The 26169-nt window shown below is 43.1% G+C and overlaps 1 protein-coding gene across 6 annotated transcripts in view; it reads right to left on the bottom strand.

The window, feature by feature from the left end:
• MTCL1 (microtubule crosslinking factor 1) overlaps positions 1-26169 on the bottom strand; it is a 111844-nt gene that overhangs the window by 46046 nt on the left and 39629 nt on the right. For 3 of the 6 annotated variants that reach the window (XM_055800027.1, XM_055800023.1, XM_055800025.1), the window contains exons 4-6: positions 6398-6457; positions 4222-4296; positions 1-438 (exon numbers count right to left, since the gene is read on the bottom strand). The exon at positions 1-438 is cut by the window's left edge and continues 888 nt beyond it. In XM_055800027.1, the coding sequence (XP_055656002.1) occupies positions 1-438; positions 4222-4296; positions 6398-6457 (573 nt within the window). The remainder of the gene's footprint in view (positions 439-4221; positions 4297-6397; positions 6458-26169) is intronic. The other 3 variants (XM_055800024.1, XM_055800026.1, XM_055800028.1) reach the window with 1 other exon arrangement.

Here is a 26169-nt window from a genome sequence, read left to right as displayed (position 1 = left end):
TGCTTCCTCTTCCACGAATTGCAGGTGCCGGCGCAGCTCTGTGGCGGACTCCACGGAGTCACCGTAGGGCGAGGTAGGAATGCTTGAAATGTGGTCCCTGCTGAGACACTCTTTTTCATACTGGCATCTCATATCCTCCATCTCAGCTTTAATCCCTCTGTTCTCCACCTCCAGTTCCACTATTTTTCTGCCCAGTATGTTGGCTTCCTCCTCCACCAGCTTCAAACGAAGCTTCAGCTCGGCCTCCCTGGTGCTGGGTGGACCCCCTGCCTCCCCAGTAGGCAGGGGACTGTCCACGTCTCCATAGATGGACTTGTACTTCTGGAGCTCCTGCTCCAGTTCGTCCTTCTCCCTCCCCAGTTTGGCCATCTTCTTACGCATCAGCGTGGCCTCCTCTTTGGCAAACTGGAGCTGGCACTTCAAATCAGCGCTGTCTTCCTGCCAAGAATAATCACCCCACCCCAAGATTATATTATAATAGAAGCACAATCAGTAGCTTATCTTCCAAAATCTCCACCTCCCCACCCTCTGAGCTGTATCTGTTAGGTATGCAAACAATACACAGACAGAGCTGCGCAAACCACACAGTTGACACATTTCATGCCTTGGTCCTGGTTAAATTGGCAAAGCAGCTTGACCAGAGTTAAAGAGTGGGGTGGTGGTGGTGGAAATCAAGTGCGCCTGTGCAAGTGTTCAGTGATGCAAGAGTGCCAGTGTAATGTTTAGTTTTTCTCAAGTACTGTGCAAATTTTGTGGAAAATAATGACTCAAATGAAAAGGCTCCATGATTTGTTGGCATTTTCTGTTCCATTTTTGTTTAATGATACATTTTCTCCCTTTCAGCATCATGAAACAAAGGCTACTCAGATGAATTTGCTCATCATAATCCCAAATCTCAGGCTCCTTCTGCTAAAAAACACAAAAAAAGTGTGTTAAACTGCACGGTTGCCTTCCAAAGGAAGACTTTAATTACTCTGATCTCACAATGCTGTGAAATAGCCAGAGTGCCTAATTCGCTTTCCAAATAGGAAGCATACTGTTGTCCCTGCTGCCTTTATTATTAGGACGGACCAGACTGTGATCACTACTTTCTGGCATGGACAACTGTTCACAAGGGAGATTGGTGAAAACATGTGAGAAAGGAAAGAAAAATTCATTAAACTGTGTTTATATCCAAATCCATCCCATGTGAAAACCTGCATTTTTCAGGAAGCACCAGGGTATTAAATGAGACCTTGATTTTTTTTTTTTCATGTGTTGAGCATTTTAAAGCACTGCATCTCAACTCAAATGAAAACTCCAGTGTGTATTGTGCTGAAATAAGAGACAAGGTTAAGTAAATTCTAAGCTGATGAACAATTTCTTTGCATGAATCACTTTCATGAATTGTCATGGAGATGCAGGCACTTGGCCTTGTAAGAGACACATTTATCAGCATTAGCAGCATAATGGAAGGCAGGCTTTGAAAGATGATCTCTTGAGACAGCAGATTTTATCATTGTTGGTAGGCCATGTGGACATATGTGCAATTATCTATGGAAACTTCATTTCAGTCTCCGGAGCACTGTTATCTTTCACAAGCACCATTTAGTTATAATTCCTAATAATTGCAACCAAATCCAGAAGAAAACATGATGGACTTTGTTAATCCAGATCAGGCTATTAAAAAAACCCAACAAACAACATACAAAACTAATTACAGCTCAGCAATCTGAGGAAATTGTTTGATTTCTAATGTACACATCATTGCACATTAGTAACATTGTCTTTTATGTTACCTACATTAATTTTCCCCATTCTACTTAAATATATACCAATTATGTCTTAATTTCAGCTATTAATAACTAAACAGCCACAAAAGTAATTGGTTGTATACTTCTGAAAACTCAGTTTTCTTACTGATTCTGCTTGGTGCAGGTTGGGACTTTAAAATACTAAATAGTCAAAAAAGTTATCTGAATATAACTCAATGTTAAACTAATAACCTGATAGTGTAAAAAATAGCCACAGTTTCTGTTAATATGTGGTTTTCAGTGACAACCCAGAGTCAAATACACCTGCAATCAACTGATCAGTGGACTGACTAAAACTCTGGTCATCATGTTTCTGGCACCAGAAATGTGAGTTTCCTATGAATACAATTGAGGTGCATATAACTGATTAGAAGCAGAGCCTCTAGAAGATGGGCTTGCTTTCCTCTCTTTCATGTCCTGATATACACACACCTCTTTTTCACACATACATTTGCAAATTGCTTTTCTCTTTATAACTCGAAACTGCAAATTAAGTATCAGATTAAAACCTAGCAAAACTCCATGCAGCCTCCACTGGAGTCACTCTGAAGGTTGGTTGCTCTGGCTGGATAAGGCTGTATGATTAAAGCATCATCTTTGGTCAGGGCTGCACAATACATTACCTCTGTTTTTCCTGTCATCGAGAATCAGTTTATCCCCGCAGCTGTAGGTTTTGCTTTTAGGGTAATACAAAGATCACAGGAAAGTTACAGCCAGAGCAGTGCTGCACGTCAGAGCTCCCAGGTAGGGTGATTACTCCACTTTATCTGTTAATAGCTTGGAAATAATCACACGTGAAAATTCCCTTATTCCGTTTTTGTAATCCAGCATTCTTCCTTGTGCTTCTTGTCTGCCTTTGGCTGCAAGCGCCCAGCCATCGGTGGCATTGGCTGGCCCCTCGCACCTCCCTGGCTTCCACAGCTGGACCGATGCCGTGGGGAAGGGCCAGCCTGCCCACACCCCTCTCCCCCCAGCAGCCAGCCCTTCCCCGGCGGTCTGGGGGCCACAGCCCGGCACCCACGGCATTTCAAACAATATAAAAGGCAGTCACCGAGTCACACTCAGGACAACACACTCAGCATTTTGAAGCTTTTGAAGGAAAGGGAAAGGCTTCAATGGGTTTGGGGTCAGGGCCCCAGTGTTTTTGCTCGGCATCACTGCACGACTCAATGCGTCTGCAGAGTTAGCGCGTTATTCTAGCAGGACAAAACTACCATTAACTTTTTACAGCAGCATTGCTTTATTGCTAGGTTTTGTCTATGGAAAAAAAAAATCACATTTGTAAGTTTTGCTTTGTGCAAGAGCTGAAACAAACGAGATTTTTGTCATTAAACAAACACAAGCCTCATACAAAACAACAGAGCTGATGGAGGTTAATCTCGCCTACTAAATATGGATTCCATCCGGAAAGATGAGAAAGCTCTAGATCTTCCCTGCTTCTCTGCCAGGGAACATGACTACTGAAAATCCCATTCCCCAGACAGCTTTTTTCCAAAGGAAAAGAATGGTCAGGAGAGATTTATCAGCCAGATCTGAGCATGCCAGAAGGGCAGGACTCCAACCTTCATGCATCTGTCCCTCTGAAACTTTGTGCACAGAAATATCAGCAATTTCTTGATCAGTTGAAACCAAGCACAAACAGTAGGAGAGCAAGACACCCACACAGGTAAGTAGAGTTTGGACATACAGGGGAAACTAAGGGAGGCCAAATCACTGAAATTAAGAATAGGTCATTATTAGTTAAATCATGAATGAAAAGAAAGGGGGAGGGGAGGGGGAAAATAGTCTTTCCATCTTTTAGGAAGAACAAGAAGCTTGAATCCCAGGGGCTGAATCTGGGCTATGGCAGTCAGGCTGTATTACACATCCAGTATGTGGATGCTTTCTGAAAAAGCGTATGTAGGGCACACCATATAGAAAGAAAAGAAGGAGCAATAGTGCAAAAATATTCCGTCAGTCATGGTGCTCATCACGGACTTTAAGACCATTAAGGATAAATGGGAACTGGTGATTCCTGATAGTGATTATCTGCATGCAATAGCACTACAGCTTTGTGTGACACTTCAGAGGGATGTTAATGAAAAAAAAAAGATCCCTCCCTACAGAGTCTGCAGTCTAATTTAGACAAATGTAGAATGTGGAGATAAAGAAATGAAACGTAAAGGGAAGAAATGAACTTAAATTCATTATGCAATGTAAATGATGTGATGAGAGTAAAGAGCTGATCAAAAATTCCCAAATATGATATTTCTTTTCTGGCAAGAAGACACAAAGATAGATAAGAGACCAATGCCACCTCCTCTACCACCACCATCGGCTCCAGGGAGTTGCCAGGCAGAAGACGGGTAAGCGGTTTTGGGGTTGCGAGTCTGGTGACAGGGCAGTACAACCAGCACCCAAGCATCTGGCTGAGTGCCAGCACTCCTACCTTGCGCTGGAGAACCACTTTTCTTTGTGTTTTGCCTGGTGCCTGGTATTTTCCAAGAAGCTCCGTTTTGCAATTCTGCTGAATAAAAACTTTTTTTCTTCAATACTGCTGGAGGCCGGTAAGCGCTACTATGAATTCTGCTTTTACACGACTTTAAGACAATCAGTTTCACAGGCGTTCTTTACTCAGTGTGCCTGCAGTGGATGTGATGTTCCAGCTAATTTTAATGATGAGCTCTCAGTAAGTAAAAACACCACTCTTGCCATATGTTATATATATCTGTAAACATGCATATGCACCGAATCCAAGCTTGTGGTTGCTTCTCACTCACAAAACTCACCCTGTGTAATGGGTATCTGAGCTTATTTTAAGTATTTAGGGTGGCTGTTACTGAAGAGCAGCATTTTGAACCTCCTGTGCCGTGTCCGTACCTACCCTTCTGGGCCATGCCCCAGGACCCAGCAGCTGTTTGACCAGGTTGGGCACCTGCTGTGGTGCACTCTAGTCTCAACCAGCTCATACCTCTGAATGGATATCTGGGGTTGGAGACAGCTCTGGTTAACACCCTAGAGTTGGGAGATAGCTAGGACATGCACTTATAGGCTGGGCCATATCAATATATTAAGATTGCTTCTCAGCCTTTCCTGCCCTAAAGATTTGCTGAAGAAAACTGAACAGCCACCTTGCACAGTGCTGTTGCAATGATTTTCATTTTCAAGCCCAAACACTTTGCTTGCACGAGTTACAGTGTCTGTGTACAGCATAAAAGTGTTTTTTTTTTTTCCCAGGTGGTTTCTGGGATCACTTCCCCATGTTATGAGTGGTGCAGAGCTGACCCATGGTTACTTGGTTAATTTTGTGAAGTCCTTTTTAAGGCTTTCCAAGGCAAACTATACCTGCTCTTAATGACTGGATTTAGGCAGAGGAAGCAAGCACAAGGAATCTATTGCCTCGACACTGCTCTGTATTTCCAGGAATAAAGAAAGGAAAGACAGTGCCGCCCACAAACCCCAGTGGACACAACCATGTCTTCATGTAGCTCCATCTGTAATCTACACATCTGTGGGCATATATGTATTTCATCCATGTATTTTACAGACTTGCAGAATAGTAAACTCCCTGAGCTGACTGACAACTTAAATAATTCTCTGTAGCATGCCCTGCAAAAAGAAAGCCCAGTGCCCCATTTTGAGGTCTGATTAAGCCATGCTTGTAGTGGCTCAGTGGGGATGCTCAGTTTGCTGTGTCCTGGGAAAGCAAGCTGCAGCCCTTGACCACCACGAGCCCCTGGTATGCCCACTCAGCTGCCCGCCCTACCCACTCAAGTGCAACATATTTTAATGATTTATTATAGTTATTACTACAAATCAATGGATTTTAAAACTCCATCGACTCAGAGACAACCTATAGGTCCCTGCTGCCTACACTAAGCCTGCTGAAGGGGCAGCAGGGGAGGTGCAACCTTTCTCTAAGGAAGGCATAATGTCGCTCTTGGCTCCTTTCCCAGTGAGGTGAAAAACTATCCCCATCTCTCCGGCTATAAACGGTAACCATATGGGTGCTGAGGAAAGCTTTAACTCCTACAGTCAACACAAAAAGCAGAGGAAACCAGGCAGACCACTTTCCTGAGAAGAGTCAACATATGGGTTTTCATTAAAACTAGGGTCTAAAGGGAGACTGAGTGGGTAGCTTGGGCTCTGTGCTGTATCTCAGCTTGGGGGAACACAGGTTCACGTGCTGCCTCCCTAACGCTAGAGAGAGATCAAACCCTGGGCTGTGACATGAGAGCTCACAGGGTGTCATTGCAGTGTGCCAAGTGCAATCCCTGCCAAGACGCTCATTAGCACAAAATCTTTGGCACTGTGTATAAATTTAGTTAGTCCCTAAGCTGTGATCCAATTACCTTGTGAGGCAAGGTGATTTTCTCTTCTTGTAGAAAACCTGCAGCCTGAGTCTATGGATACAAGCACAACAGAGCCTCAGAAGTTGAACCTTTTAGAGATCACACTTGTGTCCTAAATTGCTTCTACATTATCTCTGTGAGGTCTCAGTAGATTAAGGCCTAATTGCACTCTAGATAATGTGCCTGATGGTCCTATCAACATCTGTAAAAAGAAATCTTGAGGGTTTTTTCATGTGATTTTTGCTCAAAATTGCACATTTGTGAAAACCATACCTGGGTAAATGTCTTTTTTTCTTTGTGTATTTCTCTGCTGCCTCTTCTCTTCAGGGAACTCTGCAACAGAAGCAACACTGAGTTACTGATAAACTAAACACAAAGTCTGCAAGTTTGGTAGGGCTCACCACTACAAAACTAATTTAGGAGAAATCAAGAATGCTCTCCTGAGCAGCTGGGGATTTAATTTTTGATAATAATCACTAAAAAAATAAGATGATCAGGGCCTTCTCAGTGAATTTTTCAATGCACAAAATTTCCCACCAAAAAAAATAAGGAATAAGATTAGTTAAAGGTTCACAGAGGGAAAAAAACCCACCCTCTTTTCTTCTCTCGATCACCAAAATTTTTGGCAAAACTTTCTTTTTGCAGGGAACAATGATTTATGTTTGATTAATCCAGGGCAGAAGTCCAAGAATGTTACTCACAGTGGATGTGAAACACATTGTGGAAACCTCAAGGAAAGCAACCCCCCAGAAAAAGGGAAGGACATGCATGTTTAAGCTATGTGGCACAACCTTATTTGTTAATCTGTGCTAGCAAACATACTGAGGAGCCTGGATAAAGATCAGGTAATTCTCCAGGTATTTCTGTATCGACTTTATAAATTAGATTTGATTGGCTTTGCAAATCTTTATATCCTTTTATAAGCAAGTTTTTTAAGACATGGAAATGATGTCATCACCACTGCTTGGTTTTCAGAAACGTCTCAGCACACAAATGGAAAAGCACAGTTTTCTTGAGAAGTGGGAGGTGAAGCACCGTCAGGATGTTACCAGTGTTTGCACTGATTTGTGTGTCAGGACCAAGTTCAAACTGGTGTGAGACAGGTCTATTTAGAAAAGGCATAAACTTGACTTTTGCAGATTGAAGTATCAGACAGATATCAGGGAAAAATAGTGGGAAGCTAGAAACTGTGGAGTCATTCCAGTCCAAAGCTGGCTTGCTTTTTGCCCAGGGCTGGAAGGCTGATACTCAGCAATCACCCTGACATGGCCTCTTTTATTTACTATTTCTGTTTATATTTGCTTTGTGGGGGACAATTTCCAGCTGAGACAAAGCCCGGGCTGTCATGGGTTTGCCCACAGTGTGCCTCCCTTCTGGGCCATGCAATAGAGCAGTGTGCCCACACCAGCACCGGCTCCCACGTCTGACGGGTTAAATCCTGGTCTCTGTAGCCCACAGTAACACAGAGCTGCAAAACATGAGCCCAGCGAAGAAAGGAAAGGAGAGGCATCCTGTTAATTAGCTAAGTCCAGTTACGTGCCCAGCCTTCAGCTGGCAGAAAACACTACACAAGCTCGGGCACAGGCGCACACACCCCATGCAAATCCTAACCAAAAGCTTTCCGTGGCTTTGTGGTTTCTTACTGTTAAGCTATGCAGCTACTGCAAATTGTAATTATTACATGGGAAGACAAATCTCTCCTTCTGCTCTTTGTTATACACTGTTAAGTAGTTAAAACCCATTCATACGCGGCACCATATGCCCAAAACATACTACAGTTTATTTTTGCTAATCTGCTCTCTACTTTAATCCAGTGATTTCCTATAGCTAATGAAGCTGAGTAAGAGAAATGGGTTTTTTCTGGATACTGAAACAGTTTAATGAAAAAAGGCTTTAAACACTACAAACATCATATGAAAACCTGTTACACAAGCTTAGCCAGGATAAGCAGTTACTGCTTGCTCTTGTTTCTTGTAAATGCAGTGCTATTCTGGAAGCAGATCTATAACTGAAAGCAGTCGCCAGTCAGCAGCATCATGCCCTGGTGTGCAAGATGGGTCACTATGGTTGAAGAGATAGGGGCATAGCCCTAGCCCTCACACTCACTGCTTTTCCGTGTGTTTCAAGCAAGAGTAGCTTGAGCAAGAGTAGCTCGTCTGGTTACTGCATTTAATTTGTAAGCCCTCAGAGTCAGGGATAAGGCCACTAATTTTTGTGGAGGCCTCAATGCACAATTGTAGCAAACAGCTACCAGTCATGCTAGAAATGCAAAATGTTGTGTCAAATCCTAAAAATCTCTTGATCTTACTTACAGGCGAAAGTTTACACTTAGACACATCCAGCTTGATAAGCTAGGGGATATAAACATGTGCTATGGTGTGCACGAGAAAGTAATAAAGCCTTTGCTCTGTTGTACAGGATCACACTTGGAAAACAAGGGGAAGAGAATTAAAATGTAAGTAGGAGACATGGATCACAGTCCGAGAAACACACAGGTAGTGATCTGGCTTTGCAAGCTGTAAGCTCCACTCTTCACTGAAAAAATGGATTTCACAGATCCAATTTGTAACACATTGCCCTAGATGGGGCCTCATTTTAAGCATTTTCACACTGTCCTGTTTGGATTTGCATAAGAACAACCTTCAGATCAGGCTGGGAGATTGCTTTGTATTTCCATAAGGCAGAGAATGCCTTCTGTCCTGGGTGTAAGAAAAAGGATGGGATATTTACCTCTGGGGGCTATCACTGGATTACAGGAAGAAACCTCCCTTCCTTGTGTCAGTAGAGGACCAGAAACACAGGCATGGCAACACAGGACTGCCTGGCCAAACCCCCTATATGAGAGCAAGGACAGATCTCCATCTCACCACTGTGGGACCAGGGAAACACCACCCAGTATAGCTGATACTTCAGTTGAGTAAGGGCAGAGGCGCCGCTGCAAAAAGAAGTAGGTAGAACATGCTACAAGCTTGAATGATTTAAAATGTAAAATGGTGCAATAAAGGAGCATTTCTCTTTGATGTACAGGAGATCGGCGTTAGAAGCTGATACGAATTAAGGCTGGAAGGAACTTTTCTATACTAATTTTATACTCAAGAGACCAATCAGGGTTGGCAGTCTACCAAAAAGTTTTTCAATGGTGGTTAAACAAGATTTTATTAGTCTTTTGGTTAACATAGTCTCTTAGGAAAGAGGTTACTCGCTAGACATTTTCTACTTTTACAGTTTCACTGCAGCGTGTCACTTGTACCTCTTAGCTACCAAGGACAGCTAATATAAGGTGGTAATAAATTGCCTGGTGTTTTAAAAGTTAAGCTTCCCAAAAGATTACTGGATGTAGTGACCACAGTTTTTAACAGCAGGAAAAGACACAATTTTCACTTTACCTAGGAGCCTAGCAGGTACAGGAAGAGATAATTTATGTCTTTCAGTGAATTATGTTTTTAACTGGTCCAAGAACAGCCCTGCAAAGTGAGCAGTGAGAGCGAGACTGCCCACATGGGTAAGAGCAAGCAGCAGTCCGTGCACTGGAATTAGAAGTTGGGCAAGACATGGAAATAGCGTTTGAGTTAAGTGCAATCATACGTGTAAACACATGATATGCCTCAGGTTTTCATACTATGGCAGGTGCTGAGTAGGATGAGCACAGAGCTGAGAACAGGCAGGTGGCAGAAAAGAAGGACTTGGAAAATAAGAAGAGAGAACGAAAAGTCCCTAAGAGCTGCCAGCCTGTCACTTTATTCACTGCTCTTAAGAGAAGCAAGACATTTTGGGTGCAGTCTGGCATCTGCAGGCAGTGTGGGCTTGCTATCATATGCACATCAAACAGAACCTGCAAAACCAAGTAGTCAGCCATTGAACTGACAATGTCTGCAACTTAAAAACAGAGAGGCTGGCTTGGAAAGTCCAGCCCTGAAGGCAGTATCTATCACTCTGATGTGTTAGGAATTATGCACGAGCATCACTGGGGCTTATGAGCTGTATAAATAATGTTCCGTGCGCAATGATGGCTTGCTACAGATTGCTTTGAAATGGATAATTACAATTTTCATTTGCATTCATTAGAAAATACTGCCTGTGAGAGATCTGACAGTACTTTACAAAACAATAATAATGCACAAGTGACCAAATCCACTTGCTCTAAATACAGTAGGTGAAGAAGGCTGCTTTCAGATTACTGGTATCTGCAAGGCTAACAGCTTCACAGTTACACATTGGCATTTCATAACAGCTCATTTCTTACTAGCTGTTGAGCCCCGTCATGTTCAAGAATGAACAAAACATCCATAGAGACTTGATCTCTGCCCCACAGGACGTGACTCATTGGGGGATCTCGTCAATGGACCAACTCTCTCATAGCAGTTACTCTCTACAAAACACCAGTGATTTAAATTAAGGTAATTCTGCTTGGCATGAAAGTGAATCAGAAGAAAACCAGATATACTTGTAACAGATGGTCAGAAGGTGGATTTATCCCCAAGTGATGTAAAGCAGTGTTCATTAACTGCATCGCTAATCACTGCTCAGGAACACCCCACTGCAAGTGTCATCTAGGCGCTGTGCAGGACCGCATGGGAAGATTATGGCAGAGGATGAAAAAAGCAAGGGATCTCTGTGGTCCTTCTCTAGCACACATCCCCACCTCCACACAAATCCAGCTCCACTGGCCACTGCAGGCAGTTCTCCTCTCAACTTTTCGCAGCTTGCCAGAGCCTGGCATTGAGGGGGTGCATGATTCTTCTCCATCTCACTGCTTCAGAGCTACCCCTGCTTGCCCAGTCTGGTAGATAAAGAAAAAGCCCTTTGTGCAGAGCTCTGTCACTCTCAAATCACTGATGAATAAACTCTTCTAACAAATGCAGCACTGAAAGAACGTGACCAGGACCTGTTTCTTTAAGAGGGGCAGATTTTAGCTATCACACTGCAGCTTTCTGAAATCTCCTTCCTGGTCCTGTTACTTGCCCATATGGTGAAAAGGAAGCATTTCCCATTTCTGCACCAGCTCCCTTTTTTTTTAAATGGTAGGACAGGGTGGCTTTCCATTCTTTCTTAAGGCCTGAAGTTTCTCTCAGTCCCAAGTATCCAGCTGAAGTTTTGCTTTGCTGCCATCCCATGCTTCTGTATTACAACAGCTGTGCAGTGAAAGTACGGTGGCAGCTTTTTCCTTGTGGACTTTCATACCTGTCTACAGGATAGTTAATGGAACCGGAAAATACAATGAAATTCTAATTGCTTTTCAATTGCTGTAAGCCCTTGAAAAAGATATCTCACCAAGCCCTGATAAAGCTGGGTTTGACGCAAGTGATCTATATCTGCGTTCATTCCCATGTGCATTTCATTTACTAGAAACCTCTAAATACTGCGATATTCATCATTCACATGACCTAGCAAAGCAAGCCATGTCTGAAATATCATAAGCATTACAGTTCAGGATAAAAGCCATCCCTTGAGTAAAAAAGCAGCGAAGCACACTAGCTTTCAGCACCAGCTTAAATTTCCCTAACGCTGCATTACTGTATTGTGGTACACTTATGAATAGGGGCTTTGAAGGAGCCTCTTTCTTTTGCCTCTTACTACTAACACATGGCACCGGCTGTCTCTTGTGGCTTCCCGGCACCCTTCGTGTGTGGACTGATACTGTTGTGATATTAACGGGCTTGGTGTTTACAAATAATTTGGTGTGACAGGTCTGGGAGTGTGCTGTGGAGAGGGAAGCAGCAGGGCTGCACCCACTGTCTGAAGCCCTGGCGAGTTAGATGGCAGCTCCCAGGTGGACGGGAGACAGCTGGGCCAGCTCTGCATCCAGCTCCCAACACACCACTCCATTTAATATTTGGTCAGTGGAGGCTGACAAGGGGACCTGAAGCCAGTACAATCATTCTTATTAACATGGTAATTACTTAATAATTATAGTAACAGTTGGTAAAAATTATAGCCTAGTGATGTAATAAATGTTACTAATATAATAAATAAAATCCTGCAACAGACAGTTGAGATCCTAAGCTCTAACAGGTGGACCACTGTCTTATGCAGCGCTTCTGCCCAAACACTTCTCTTAATAACTTCTTAAATTCATTAAGATGTATTTTAAAAATCCCTACCTGTCCCATTTCGTTAAGACATGAAATATCCAAATACCATCACGTGTCACAACATATAAAAAAATTTTGGGGTCCTATTTCAGGTCAAGAAAACTGTGAAGAAGCCAGGTGGATTGTTGGAGACAGCACTGCTTCTCCCCCTCCTGCTACACCACTGCTGTGATGCCCATGTGCTGGGAGCAAACAAGTCTCTCTGAGCCTTGTCACCCCTCTGCCTGCACATCTATTAGATGTGAGTTCCACACACTGTGCCCGTCCCTTAACTCCCACATTACAGGCAGATGCACTGGCCCTCTGCCGCTGCACCACCTTGCTTCCAGCCCTGCACCCCAGAAGGGACCCGGAGCTGCATGTCCCTCAGTCCTGCCAGGCAGCAGCAGCAGCACTGACTGGCAGCAAAGGGCTTCCTGCCAGGCGTCCGTGTCCATCTCCCACCATATTAGACCTGTAATGCCCACAGTAACATGCGCTAGCTGGCACTGCCTGCCCTCCTCGTCCGTGCAGGAGGCAGGAGCGGCACCCCACATTCCCCTGCATCAGCTGAGCCGCTGTCACCGAGCTCCAGCCTGCTCCCGGTCCTTGCAAACAGCCCGTGAGCCATGTCAGCTTGCACCCTTTCCAAAAGAGCTTGTCCAAAGGCCAGGCCTAATCCAAGCGGTATGTGCTGTGCTGACACCGCCTGATCCCTGTAATTACCTCATTAGTGTTATATCGTAGCAAACAGCCCGTGAAGAATGTACAGGGCACTATATACACACAGAAACAGACCTCTCTTGAAACGGCTTGCCAACAGGAATACTACTTGTCCTCGGCCACAAAACCCCATGCAACGATGCCCACCTGGTACCTGTAGCCCTGGCCACGCTTCAGCACGCCGGGAGAGGAACGGTGTCCCCTGCCAGGAGGCAGGCGCCCAGCCCCACGTCCAGCTGTGCTGGCTGAGGCTCTTCTCAGCCTCTCTGGACAAAACAGGGGCTGCAAAACTCAATCTTTTCTGAGGGACTGCAGCAAATGCACTGCTGTCATCTCACAGGCCTTTCAGCTGTGAGCTGCTGGCAAGCAGCCAGCTGGGGCTGGCTTTATGGAGTTGGACTGCAGGCCAGGTGATGCTCAGAGAGGGGATTAGGAGTTTCCATTCCCGAAGGACAACAATTTGAGGGCATTTACTGCTGATCAAAGCCTGGCATTTCCTGTAGCACAGGCAATCTATTACAGGCATAAATTTTTATTTTTCTTTTCTTTTCCTTTTTTTTTCTCCCCAGAACACTAAGAAGGCAGTATATGGCCAGAGATAGATACCTGCTCTTCAATGGCACAGATAGAGCCCGCTCATTCTCTGCCACCAAGAGCATTTAGAAAGCAATGCTAAATAGCTGGGGGTTCCCAGTATCAGGACAGTCTTCAGCACACCAGAGAAAAAAAGTGGAGAGTTTGACAGTAATGGAACGAAGCAGACTCAGACGTGATTTGGATGGTGCTGCTGAAGGAGAGAAGGCGAGCTGAGCAAATCCCCAAGATCATACTGTGTCAGGAGGTTACTGGTGCAATTTATGGCACTGGTAGAGGGAGAAAACATGCAGCTCTGCAATCTCTGTAGTGTTTGAGGTATAGGTGTAAAGATCAAACCTCATAGAATGTGTATATAAAAAATACTTTTGGAAGCCTTTTTGCAGAGAAAGATATTCAGAGCTGTGCAACATCTGTACTTTCCACACTAATAGATCAACAGTCACAGAATTGTTTTTTGCATCGGGGATGGAAAGAAAAATTTTCCTTGAGCAGCCAACTGAAAGTACAAGCATATTCAATGTCGCCTGGATTAGACCAGCTTGCTGTTTCTATAAAGTATTAAATTAAATTCTAAATAAGCAGAGAGATTAAAGGCCAACTGCAATGATCCCCAACAAACATGTCCCAGATAGCCTTTGTAATCTGTGGTTGCCTGTCTACTATTTCACAATTTTAAGGACACTGCACTCTGAAAAAGGGGTTTATAAAAATAGAGCAAAAAGACAGCAAATTCACACTTCGGTAGCTGGTGACATTTTTGAACCTCAGATAGCTTCTACCTGTAACACGCTTTCCTATGTGTCATTCAACGCACACAACCATTTGCCAACAGGTGATGGGTCACCCCAAGACATCCATATTCAGCAAGCCATAGGATTCACAGTTCAAGAACAAATAAAGTTAGTTCTGCTACAGTGAACAAGGCCATCAATTATAGGAATGAAATTCAAGCAAGAGTGTAGCACTTGTTATTAAGAAAGAGTGAAGCCCGGGCCAGAGCAGGCATAGGTGACGAAAGGGGGGCAGAGCGCCTGCGAACACGCCAGCCGGCTGGTGAGCTGTAGCACACGATGCTCCAGGAGCAGCAGGGTGACATCCACCTGCTCTCCCAACACATTCTGCAGGACAAGAGTTCTCCCTCATGGGAGAGAAGTGCTAGGCTACCTATGAGCCCAGTTGCAGCTGGAAATGGCCAGGAGGGAAAGAAATTGTTAGGAGAGAGTATAATTCCAAAAGCCGCAGTTCCTTAGTAAAACCAGTCTATAAAGATGTGTCAGCAGCAACCCTGTAAATACCAAATGAAAAATTCTACATGATGGATATAACCTCCCAAAGATGTGCTTGGAAAGGAGTATGACAACCACAAGTCGGAACACAGTGCTTTAAACACTAAAATTAAAAATGCACAGAAAAATTATAAAGGCATCAGAGATGTTAACAGCAAAATACTCTGGTGTGAAGCATATTTCTGAGGAGACGCTGGTCTAGGTGGGTATTTGGGTTATCCTTAACCATTTTGCCTCTCCTGGAGCCAGGCTGTGACTGCATGGGAGCACATTCCCATTGCTTGTGGGGAGCTGGGGTGAGTCTTTAAGTGTGCAGGGGCAGTGCCCCTCTGTGCTACCGCTGCTTTGGAGCCTAAACAAGCTGCCTCGGCTCCTTGCTGGGATTCGTAGTCCTTGCCTCTGGATACAGAGGGGTGCTCTGACCCTGAGGATGAAAGCACAAAATGAAAGGCATACTGGGCATTACTGGGTCTTCTCTAGGAACCTCTAGGAGCAGTTCCTAGAGAGACAGGTGAAAGCATGGGATGCAATAATGCTTCTTGGTCTGCTCTGTAGCTCCTAGGAAGGACAGATGGCTTTCCCATCCCTCGGTGCAGTAGTAGCCGACTGCCCTGAGCCTCCCCACTGCAGTGCCTCAGCGCTTCAGGGTTCTGGTTTCTGGGGAGGTGACAGCACTCAGCACTTGCCCAAAGGAGGAATTCACAGCTTCAAATTTGTTGGCATTCATCCCTTTCTAAAAGCACACTATTTGGGACCTAACTGCTGTACTAGACTTGTAGCTAGACTTGCTATGAAGTACAATGTTCTATCTGTTTTTCCAAAACAGAAGTAAGAGGATGACCTATTTATATTCTCTTAAACCAGAAGAAGGTTTAGTTTCCAGACCATTCAAGTAGCAATAAACCAAGGCAAAAAATCATTGATTTCAGGATACGTGACTAAGGGACTTGGATCACCACTCCTTACTTTAAGCTGTTATGTGAGTGAAACATTACAAAAATGGATTAGGTCATTTTTGCTCGGACATGTGCTCTTTCTCCTCATTGTATATTATTCCTGCATTTTTGTTTAGTCTAATCCATAATTTCCAACTTTCATCACTCTTCTTGACAATTTAGTGTATGTTTTAAGTAGTCCTGATAGGAAGGGATCTCTCATCTCTGAAAAGTTGTCCCACTGTCCTTCTCTCTGCCTCTTTTGCTAATACCTAACCAAGCACAAGTGGCTTAAAATGGCAATATGGATGAACATTAAAAAAAAAATAAAATCAGTATGCCAAATAACACCCTGATGCTTCCATTCCCCTGTGTGGGGTGAGCTGCCGGCACAGAGCCCGGGCTGGTTATCAGGAGTTTCTTCTGCATAAGAAACCTTGTACCCTCCAGAAACTGGAGAACCTACCTGAGCAGTGCAGGAAATGTCACAGCAGCCACGATCAGCCCTGAGCCAAGGCAGCAAGGAAGAAAGGACTGTGTCTGCACTGCATTAGGCTGCTTGGGAAACTTCTACCACTTCCTAACCTTCCCAGTACTGAATTTGTAACCCTAGAGATGTTGTACACAGTATTTTAATTATGATAATCATTATGATAACAAATGAAGACAGACAGCACTTGGTTTTGATGCCTTTCTCTCAAAGGCTATAATTTTCTTTGTACTTTTATGTACTTGCTGTGAAATGCATGTTTTGCTGAGAATATATACAGTTCATCAATGAAGTGGTAAAATCCCACTCCAGCTATCTGGATTGCACATCCAATCCCAAACACAGAATTAAATTCAAAAAAGGTGAGCAGCACTATCAATTTTATAAGTCCCTGAAAGCTGATGGCAGGTAGTGTGTCCTTGGTTGTAGCTATACACCAAGCCACATAAATTACAGAGAAAAGTTTACTGATCCAATTTGCACAGGTGTCTGAAGATGATTCAAGAATCAGCTTCTGAAAAATAATTTTTAGACAGTAACTCCAAAGTCCTTCTAATCTCTGGGTGCTTCCCATGATGAAGTACATCAGAGCAGGAACATCTTCACGTGCTTTGTATTTGATTTGCCTACTCCAAAGATCCTCTTCATACGTGGAAAGCTTTGCAAAGCACTGAGGAAGAGCAAAGCAACAATGGCATGCTCCTGCTGAGGACTGCGAGCTGGGCAAAAATATCAGGGGAAGTATCTTTTTATTATACTTTTTGATGAAAAAGAAAAGGAGGCACTTTTTTAACTACAAATCAGCATATGAAGTACAGGGATTTAACCATATATAAATGGCTACATACCAGATACCACCGTGGAATATAATTCTGTGGCAAAACCACACCAATCTCCACTTTTTAATAATATTTTCAAAAAATCTCACATTTTCATTAACTTCACTGAAGCTTGGACTAAGGCCTCAGGCAGTGTAATGCTCTTGTCTTCTCTGAAACAGAAGTTTGTAGGAGACTGGACAGCATACAGGGGCTGCTGCAGAGAGGTATCTCACGGTCACTAATCCATGACTGCGGTTGTTCTGTTGTGATTAAAACTAAGGCAGCAGGGATGCCTGATGAAAAGAGGTGATCAGGTCACATCCTGAAGCCATACTAAGTCTGACAGGCAAGAATACAAATCTAGGATTATTTTGTGAAACCTGAAGAAACAGCAAGTACAGATTTTTTAGCGGACTTGATAAATCCTCACCTTTTCTCTGACTAGCAACAAAATAAGAAGGACAAAGCAAAAGGAAAAACCTCAAACCGTCTAGCTAAATTTTCTTTCTCTACCACTGGTCAAGACAAGGGCTCCCAAAAAGCTGTTACTCTCTTGGCAATAACAAAATGGAAATGTCTGAGCTGCATCAATGGGTGAGCTTTTGACCTGAAACACAGCAACTAAGAGCAGAATAGGCTTTATCTCAGCCTTGGTGCAGAAGATTAATGACTATGAATAATATGTATGCATTAGAGTGAATAATGACAGTCCAGTGGAAGGACTGCCAGAGACCCACAATTTTTTTAGATCATTATTTCTCAGATGATAGAAACTATTACAATGAGGAAATCCATGCACTTTTCATTTTTCTAATTAAAACATGAAAACTGTTTCTCTCTACCACTTAATTAATTGCTCGCTCTTTCTTTCTGCATTCTCAGCCACCTGGAAAAAGCAGCTCCTCACAGGTAAGCTGTTTCTTAGCTGAGGGCCCACTCTCACACCCTCCCTCAGAGGGTACTGCAGTGTCAGTGCTTAAAGTAAGGACACGACTAGCTGCTTTAAGGATTCCCACATCAAAAGAATCACATAATTTGAATTCCCAGTGGTCCTAAAGCAGGCATGTTGCAGTCACTGCCTGGGCGCATGCTCTGCCCACTGACCAATAAAGAAGGGGAATGAAACTGCTTAGGGGACTAATCTTCCAGTGCGGCTGCTGATTAGCAGCAAAAATTTCATGTGATCACAGTTTTTATGGAGGATATTGACAAAATACGCATTTCTATTCTGTTCTTAAAAAAATCAGTGTGGGTTGTTTGGTTGTTGGTTTTTTTCCTTGTTTAGGAAACCTTAAGTCCCCAGACCCTTCTGGCAGCTATTTTCTAAGATACTAGCAGTCTTGACACATAAAATACTGGGAGATAGAACCTAATAAAACCACAGGTAGTTAGCTGCTGGTCTCAACCAAGACATCACTTCCAACCCTTGCTTTTCCTTTTCTCCCTGCCCTACCTTGCCAGGCTCCCAGGAGCCCTGAAGGGAGCTCTAAGGCAGGCTTTCGATCAACTGAAATGGAGAAGCACCCACTTTTTCTCCCAATGAATCTCTAAACTGTGGCAAACCCCAGGCCCCCTCTCCAGACACTGATTCTTCTGAACCTTTTACAGTGTCTTGCCTCTAAATGCAAAGCAGGAGATGCAGTGCCCTTGCCCTCACAACTGAAAGAGCCTCACATGTATATTAAGGCTTTTATTTTTTTGAAAGCCTTGTGGTGTGCATTTGGCACAAGTTATTACACACAGTGCATGATGGGGAGGTCGTACCCCACGTATTGGGATGGGCGAGTGAGGAGTGAAAGCCCTCAGAGATGCACACCGCCTCTTTGAAAAAGACCTGACCCCCCACCTACCAAAAAACAAAGAAAGAAGAAAAAGAAAAAAGCGACAAAAAAGGCAAAAGTTTTCAGTGTACACAAAGAGCTTGAAAAGTATTGACTGTTCAACACTTGTGTATCTGCAAATTCATTAAGGGGACATGAAGTTGTAAAAACAAAGAAAAAAGGAGCTCATTGAAACTTAGAAACCTTCACCTCATGTTTACACGTGCTCTTTCTCACACAGGTATGCACATACATATGAGCACGTTGCACCTTTCCATGCTATTCCAACACCCAGCATCATTGCAGCCTGGCACGCAGCACTGTCCCTCTGCTGCACACACACACTTCCCCATGCTACTTGGCTCACCAGTGTCAAAGCCAGAAAAGCTCTTCCTGGCCACCCTGAATGCCCTGAACAACATCCAATTTCCTAACCCAGCTTTGTTATTTTCTCTTTATTTTGTGTATAACTGAAGTATGAATTTCCAACATGTTTTCATTTACATGGGAAAACTGGAAAAAGCTGTTTGTGCCTCAGAAGGAGACAAAGTTTAAGCAAAAGTAGATTTAGAGTTAAACAAAATAAAACTCTAATTGAGATATTTTTTAATGATTTGGAACCAAAACTCACTTGGGTCAGTCCTCTTCAGACTTTGCCTATACATTTCCCTACCTGTCAATATAAAAAAGGTAGGTTTTAACCAAGTAGTCTACCATTGTAACAAAACTAAAATGAAAGCTTGTTGCAGCCTTCAATTCTAAGAGGCATAAATTACCAATTTTATTAGAAGGCATATACTTATCCGAAATCACCTCCCACTTTTCAGATAATAAAACTACTCACACTTTAGGAATTGCAAACGATCGATTCTGACTGGTGCTTAAAGAAGATACTTCTTTTTTTTAAACTTTGCTTTTTTGCCACTGGGCTCTGTACAGCATTATGTATGCTCTGTATCACTTGTTGCTGATTCCAGGAAGGTCTTGCAGATACTGCAAGATAAACTATGTTCCTTCCAAGCGATTCAGCAGGGATTCTCTTTAAAAATAAAACTTTTTGAACACTATTCAGCACTACTGAGACATAAAATAGGAAAATTTCTGCCCCCAAATAAGACAAAAATAATACTAAAAAATATGAAACCCCTACCACCCACAGTAAAAATTCAATAACCGTTTTTATTTCCGCACAGCAAAGCGACTCTATAGTATCTGCAGCTATTCAGGCTCCGAAGTTGTGCTGCATATACTGATGTGAGTGGTTCATTATTAGTCATGCAAAGCATCCCACTGACCTCACTTCAGTGCGAACTGCAGAATCACAGCCCTATTATGGGCAGGCCCAATATTTATGCACACTTGTCAGATTTCACACGGCTCCTCTGAATGACATGCTCTCCTCTGGCCCCGCTTTTCTTCTCTTTAGGCGCTTCTTTCTTTCTTCTGCCCTCTAACTTCTATGTGGCTTTTCAAAATAAGTGTGAATTTAACCAGCGAGCCTCTCCACAAACTCACATGTAATACCGTGCAGTTCTCACAACGAATGCTAGACATATTCTTTAAGATCCCAGGCTGAAATATTCAATCACACAATAAACCTGCAATGGAAGGATGCTCGCCAGCTAACACTAGAGACCTGAGCCCAGGGTAAGAGCTGAGGGAATGGAAGAGACTTTTAAAACTTTGCAAGTACTGCCTGCAAATAGTCTGCTGAGAATACTCCAGGCTACCAGCTGATCAGAGTTCCACTAGGTATTTTAAAAAGCAGCTTTGACAAGTTTTCCTCTGAACCAACTGCTCTTCCTCCTAAATTTATTATGGAAATAGTGTTCTCCATAGAAGTCAAGGGACTCTGATTTTCCTAAGAATAATAAGGCTTTAATTACAAAAGCGTTGGAGACTGGAAGCGATGCCAGGTGTCCCTGCATCCTGCATGGAAGGAACAATGTCTCCACCACTGCTTGTTGCATTAACACATTCCCAGAGCAGAACAGCACTTCTGGATATATTTCACAAGAAGAAACTGCATGGGGTCTAATGCGGGAATAATCTGCAGAAGTAGTATTTTCCTTTTGGATGGATTTTAACAATGAATGCAAATGCATATAGGCTTTTATAGTCTGAATGTTTCTATTCGAATCTTTTGATTCAAAAGCCTTTTTTTCTCAACCACTGATCATGAAAACAGAGCCTGAAAACCAACTAGTTCTTTTCTGAATCAATATTCTGGGTACAACACTGCAATAATGTCACCTAAGGGGTTACAGTTTTCAATATCACTGCTAGCCCTTACATTTTTACTTGGCTATTTCAGTCTTCAAAATGAAAATAGAATAACCTTAATGTAGGAAATCCTGCAGTTTTGAGATGTTTCTTAGGCTACTAGCTTGGTAGTATACTGTCAGATGGCTGCTTCCAGATTAGGGATAGGCTGGTATTTTCAGCTTTTCTGGTAATTGTTAAATTTTGAAATTTTGTTTCCTTATGATACTACTGTATCTTTCCTATCTGTCAGTGTCTCACCGCAGAGAGATTAGCTGAAATTTCAGACTCCATTGAAGTCTCTTTGTCCTCTCCCACATGACGCATTAGCTGCACATTGCAGTAGCCAAACAAAAAGGGATAACTGGCAACAAAGTGGCCCAGAGCCCACACTGCTGATGCAAATTTCTCCAAACCATGAGTTTTAAACCTCATTATGTTTGGATGTTTGTGCATATGTGTTTGGATCTTTGCCCCATAGTTGTAAAAAATTGCTAAAAGAAAAAAAGCAATACTGATTTTTCTCTCCTTCCCTACAATTGGATATTTATGATGCAAACAATGCCTAAACTATGTAGAACTTTTTGCAGAGCCTTGAAGATGCTGCACGGTCAGCAGAGTCCAAAAGTTCAGCTGCAAAGGTCAGGCAGACACTTAGAAAAAGGAAGAAAAATGTCCTGGGACTACCCCCACTTTGGGGCAGAACAAGCAGATTATTCTGTGAGAGAGGTCACAAATCTGATTTCTCTGTAGGTCTATTTCTACCCTATACAGATAGCCAGCAGCAGACATAAGCATGGATGTGGTAAACAAGAATGTGGACTTCTACTTTAACACCAATTTTTCTATCACCTAACTTCTAGACTGCTGTTTGCCCATGTATGTACTTCACAGGATTGTTACAAGGATTAAATCTTTGCAATGATTAATCTTTAAATCTGGGTTTTGAAAAGAACTGCGTATTTTATGTAGAATAACAGCTATAGTTAAGGTCACTCAATTACTCTCCAGGCAACAGAAATTAAAAGATCAGCTGACAGCTATCATGTAATTATCTTACATTGCATTTAGAAAAACTATTATCCTGGGATAAAATCTGTGCATAATTTGGCACAACTTAAAAAGCAGACAGGTATTGCAAATAAATATACTTCAGATTATATCAGTTACACAAATAGCAGTCATAATTTATTCTTTGATTGCCTTTGATATTCCCCACCACTGCAAACACATATGTAATTTCACATTATGGGAGCTATCCTGGAAATGAACCAAATTCAGCATCGGTGTTAATGGGTGCAACCTGGCATAAGCCAGCCAGGATACAGCTGCTGCCAACAGAGATGAGGTTGGTTCAAAGCCCTGTCAAACCAGTAATATGCCAGTTTTACACCTTTATGGTCAGTGTGTGCAGTTGTGCTCCTCTATGTAACTCTATACTGCTGTCTTCTTGAATGTGAAGCATTAAAGAGAAGAGAAGAGAAAAAGTAAAAAATGCAGTATAGATAAGAAGTTCCCCACAAAACACAACAGTCAGGTTTATAGCACTGAGCAAATACTTCTCAGCTGTGGTCCTGTGGTCACAGCCATTCAGATCTTCCAGTTTTAAGCTCTAACAAAAGACAAGGGCCTTCAAAAAGATAAGTGTGTTGAGTTCAGTAGAACAGGCTGCCACTGGTATGAAAACTCATGCAGAGAAACAGGCATGCCATCGTGGGGACAGAAGCATTTCCCCCCCAAGAATCCTGTGCTTCCCTGGTGACCTCCACTTCTGGATACGAGACCATAAAGGATGCTCTGGTTGTTTGGGTGGAGGAGTTTTTTTCAAGTCACTTCTATTAGCTGCTTCTAGTGGCTTCCCAAGAGCTTGCGGTGTCCAAACCCCAGTAGGACAGGCTGCAAAGGTTAGACACACACACCACTACCCCCACCCACCCCAAATGGTTTTTCACTTCATCTCGAAACGGATACATGGGGAAGGCCTAGCCCAGGACAGAAAAGAACTGTGGTCTGGAAACCCACATTAGGGAAGACCACAAGAAGAGATCAGTTGTTAAGGCCGATGTGGCGACAAAAGCAAGAGCAACCAGGGACTTGTGTAAGTGGAGAGAGTGGCATGACAGCAGTTAAGAGACAATAAACACTTAGAACAGGTTTATACTTGGAAGTAACACTACAACAGCTGAATCAACCTGTGTCAGGGGAAGTTCAGACTGGACATTAGGAAAAGGTTCTTCACTGAGAGGGTGGTCGGTCACTGGAACAGGCTCCCCAGGGAAGTGGCCATGGCACCAAGCCTTCCAGAGTTCAAGGAGCATCTGGATGATGCTCTTAGTCACATAGTTTAGTTTTTGGTAGTCCAATGAAGACCCAGGAGTTGGACTTGATGATCCTCATGAGTCCCTTCCAACTCGAGATATTCTATGATTCTAACAATTAATGAGCCTACTTCAGGTCTGCCCTAGCTGCTGCTGATCTAGTCCATAACTAAACTCACTCTTCCGTGTCCTACCAGTTCTTCCAAGACACCTCTGGAAAAGCGAGAGAGCGTGCTAGTCAATCACGGCATTTGGTAGGGAAATGTACAATCCCAGCTCTCTGCAAATGCCTGTAATCTCTGCATCACAAGAATAGTAAAACACTCTTCCACCCTATCTGCAGACCTGTCTGACAACAGTTCCATGCTGGCCTGGGCCCTTGAAGCTCTCGCTGGATTCCCAGGGGTTTTCTGCCTGAGTGATGACTGATTAATCCCTACCCACGTGACAGAAGGACATCAGTGCACTCCATGTTTTCCTGAATACTGTGCAATCACAGGATTCAATTTAAAGTTTCAAAAGACCAGCAATGCCTCCTCAGATGCTGATCTACCAAGCAGTAGGGTGCTCAGCTACAGAATAAAGAAAAAGCGGGAGAGAGCATTTCAGGAGTCTATTGCTAATGAGCAAACCATCTGTCTGTCTTCTTTGTGAAAACTGACTATTTATTCCGACATTTCCTTTTCCCCAAACAGTTTTTTTGCTGATGACCTTATTATTTTCAAGTAATGTAATCTAATTTTAATGCTAGTACTTGTCAGACTTTTTTTTAAAAAAGCAATAAAGATAACTGTAAGCTATCTTAGCAAATGGAAAAAAAAAAAAGTACCATACCCATGAGACAGAAAAGGTGCAAGCTATTCAAGCTATGAACTCCCACCACAAACAAGACTCACTGGTGATAATTAAACTCATTATTAAGAAAGAAAACCATGGCCACAGCTGTGAAATGAGTGACCGATACTGAATTCTTCATATGGGATCATTCTTCCATCACAAATGAAAATAGACACTGAATACAAATCAGAAAAAAACCAAAGGCAAGTCTCACTGTCAGCAAAAGCTTATCATAAACACATAAACTGGTATGGACTCCTCCTGGTCTGCCTTACCCAATTTATGTCTCTCAGACAAATGCGTCCATTTCAGGACAGCAGACTGTCCTTGAATGCCTGTAAATGTGATCACCATTTTAGCAGAAATATAAGAAGAGGATACAGAGACTAATCAAATTGTCCATCCATCTTTCCGGTATCATGTCTCTGCTGCAGACACCACCAGTTGCTTTGGAGAACCGGGTAAGAAGCCTGATGGTAAGTTAATAGGGATAGTCTGCCCAGCTAGCAAGTCTCCTCCTTATTCTTACTGGCTATAGACTAGTTTCAGACCTCAAATATGAGGTTTTGTGGCCCTTTCAGGATTTCCCGTCAGATTTTTTAGGTTTTTTGCCTGTTTTCAATCCTCGATCTGAGCAGCTAGGCAATGCCTAGGTACTCCCAGCAGACAAGAATATTCTAAACCAGGGGTCCTCAAACGATGGCCCATGGGCCAGATACAGCCCCCCAGGGTCCTCAATCCGGCCCCCGGTATTTACAGACACCCCCGCCCCCCCCCACCGGGGGTTGGGGGGGAAACCAAGCAGCCGCAGATGACTGCCTGCCACTTCATCCATGTGCCGGCCCCCTGGTTAAAAGGTTTGAGGACCCCTGTTCTAAAAGAATATTCTAAAATGTAAGAAAACCAGAGTATACTGAATTGTAAAATGAGGTCTAAGTGAGCGATCCTTTTTGGATCCACACTCCCTTTGATCTGTTGTCTCAAATCAGCCAGCATGGGCCAACTCAGACCTCAGAAGTGAAGTCAGGGAAGGCTGTTTCTGTGGATGGGAAGGTAGAACTTGATAGTATCTCTCCAACCACCGTCCGATATTAATTTTAATCTCAGCTGAGCCTGTATTTCTTTGTGCATGGTTTTATGCCAGGTAGTAAATGAAGAATGCTGCATTTGGACTCGCATTTGGACTTTGGTGAGGCAAGCATTTACCCCAAATGAACACTTCGCTAAGGAGTTCTGTCAGCAGCGGCGTTTTCTGATGCTTAAACTGACATTCAGTTTGCCATACTTACGGAGTAAAAGGAGAGATTTATGGAGAAGTGACTGGCACGTCCTGCTGCCATGAAGGTCTCGCAAGAACGTACAGGTCATAACTACATGGGGCCCCTCTTTCTTCAGCCTGATGCCTTCTGCATCAGCCTTTGAGATGCTTGTGACATGCAATGAAAAGAGGCATAACAGGCCTTGAACTAGGACTAACCTAACATCTTTGGGATGCAAACCAGCAGTCAGGGATCAACAGCACCACTAAATAATATCAAAATGTACAAATCCAGGTGGTACAAGAGTGACATCACTTGTAATAACCTATGTTTAATGAGTGTAATCCCACATACCAGGAAGCTTGACCAGACCCCTGTATTAAGAGGAAGAAGCTGGTCACCCCTGGTTTTTATAGTGTTAAACAGTGTGCTAAAGTACTGCATAAAGTCAACAGTAATCACAATTTTTCTTTGATCAAGCAACACCCAAACAGAAATTGCTAAGAGCAACCAAAGTGGCACAAACTTCTCTTCTGATAGTGTTTAAAACTTAAGTAACTTGCTTATCTGGTGGTGTCACCCTAAAGGCATTGTGGACCACTGCAAAGCTGTCTCACTAAAAAGGG

The sequence above is a fragment of the Falco peregrinus genome, chromosome 3 (genome assembly GCF_023634155.1).
Source record: "Falco peregrinus isolate bFalPer1 chromosome 3, bFalPer1.pri, whole genome shotgun sequence".
Classification (NCBI taxonomy): domain Eukaryota; kingdom Metazoa; phylum Chordata; class Aves; order Falconiformes; family Falconidae; genus Falco; species Falco peregrinus.
This window is presented reverse-complemented; position numbering and strand designations above follow the sequence as displayed.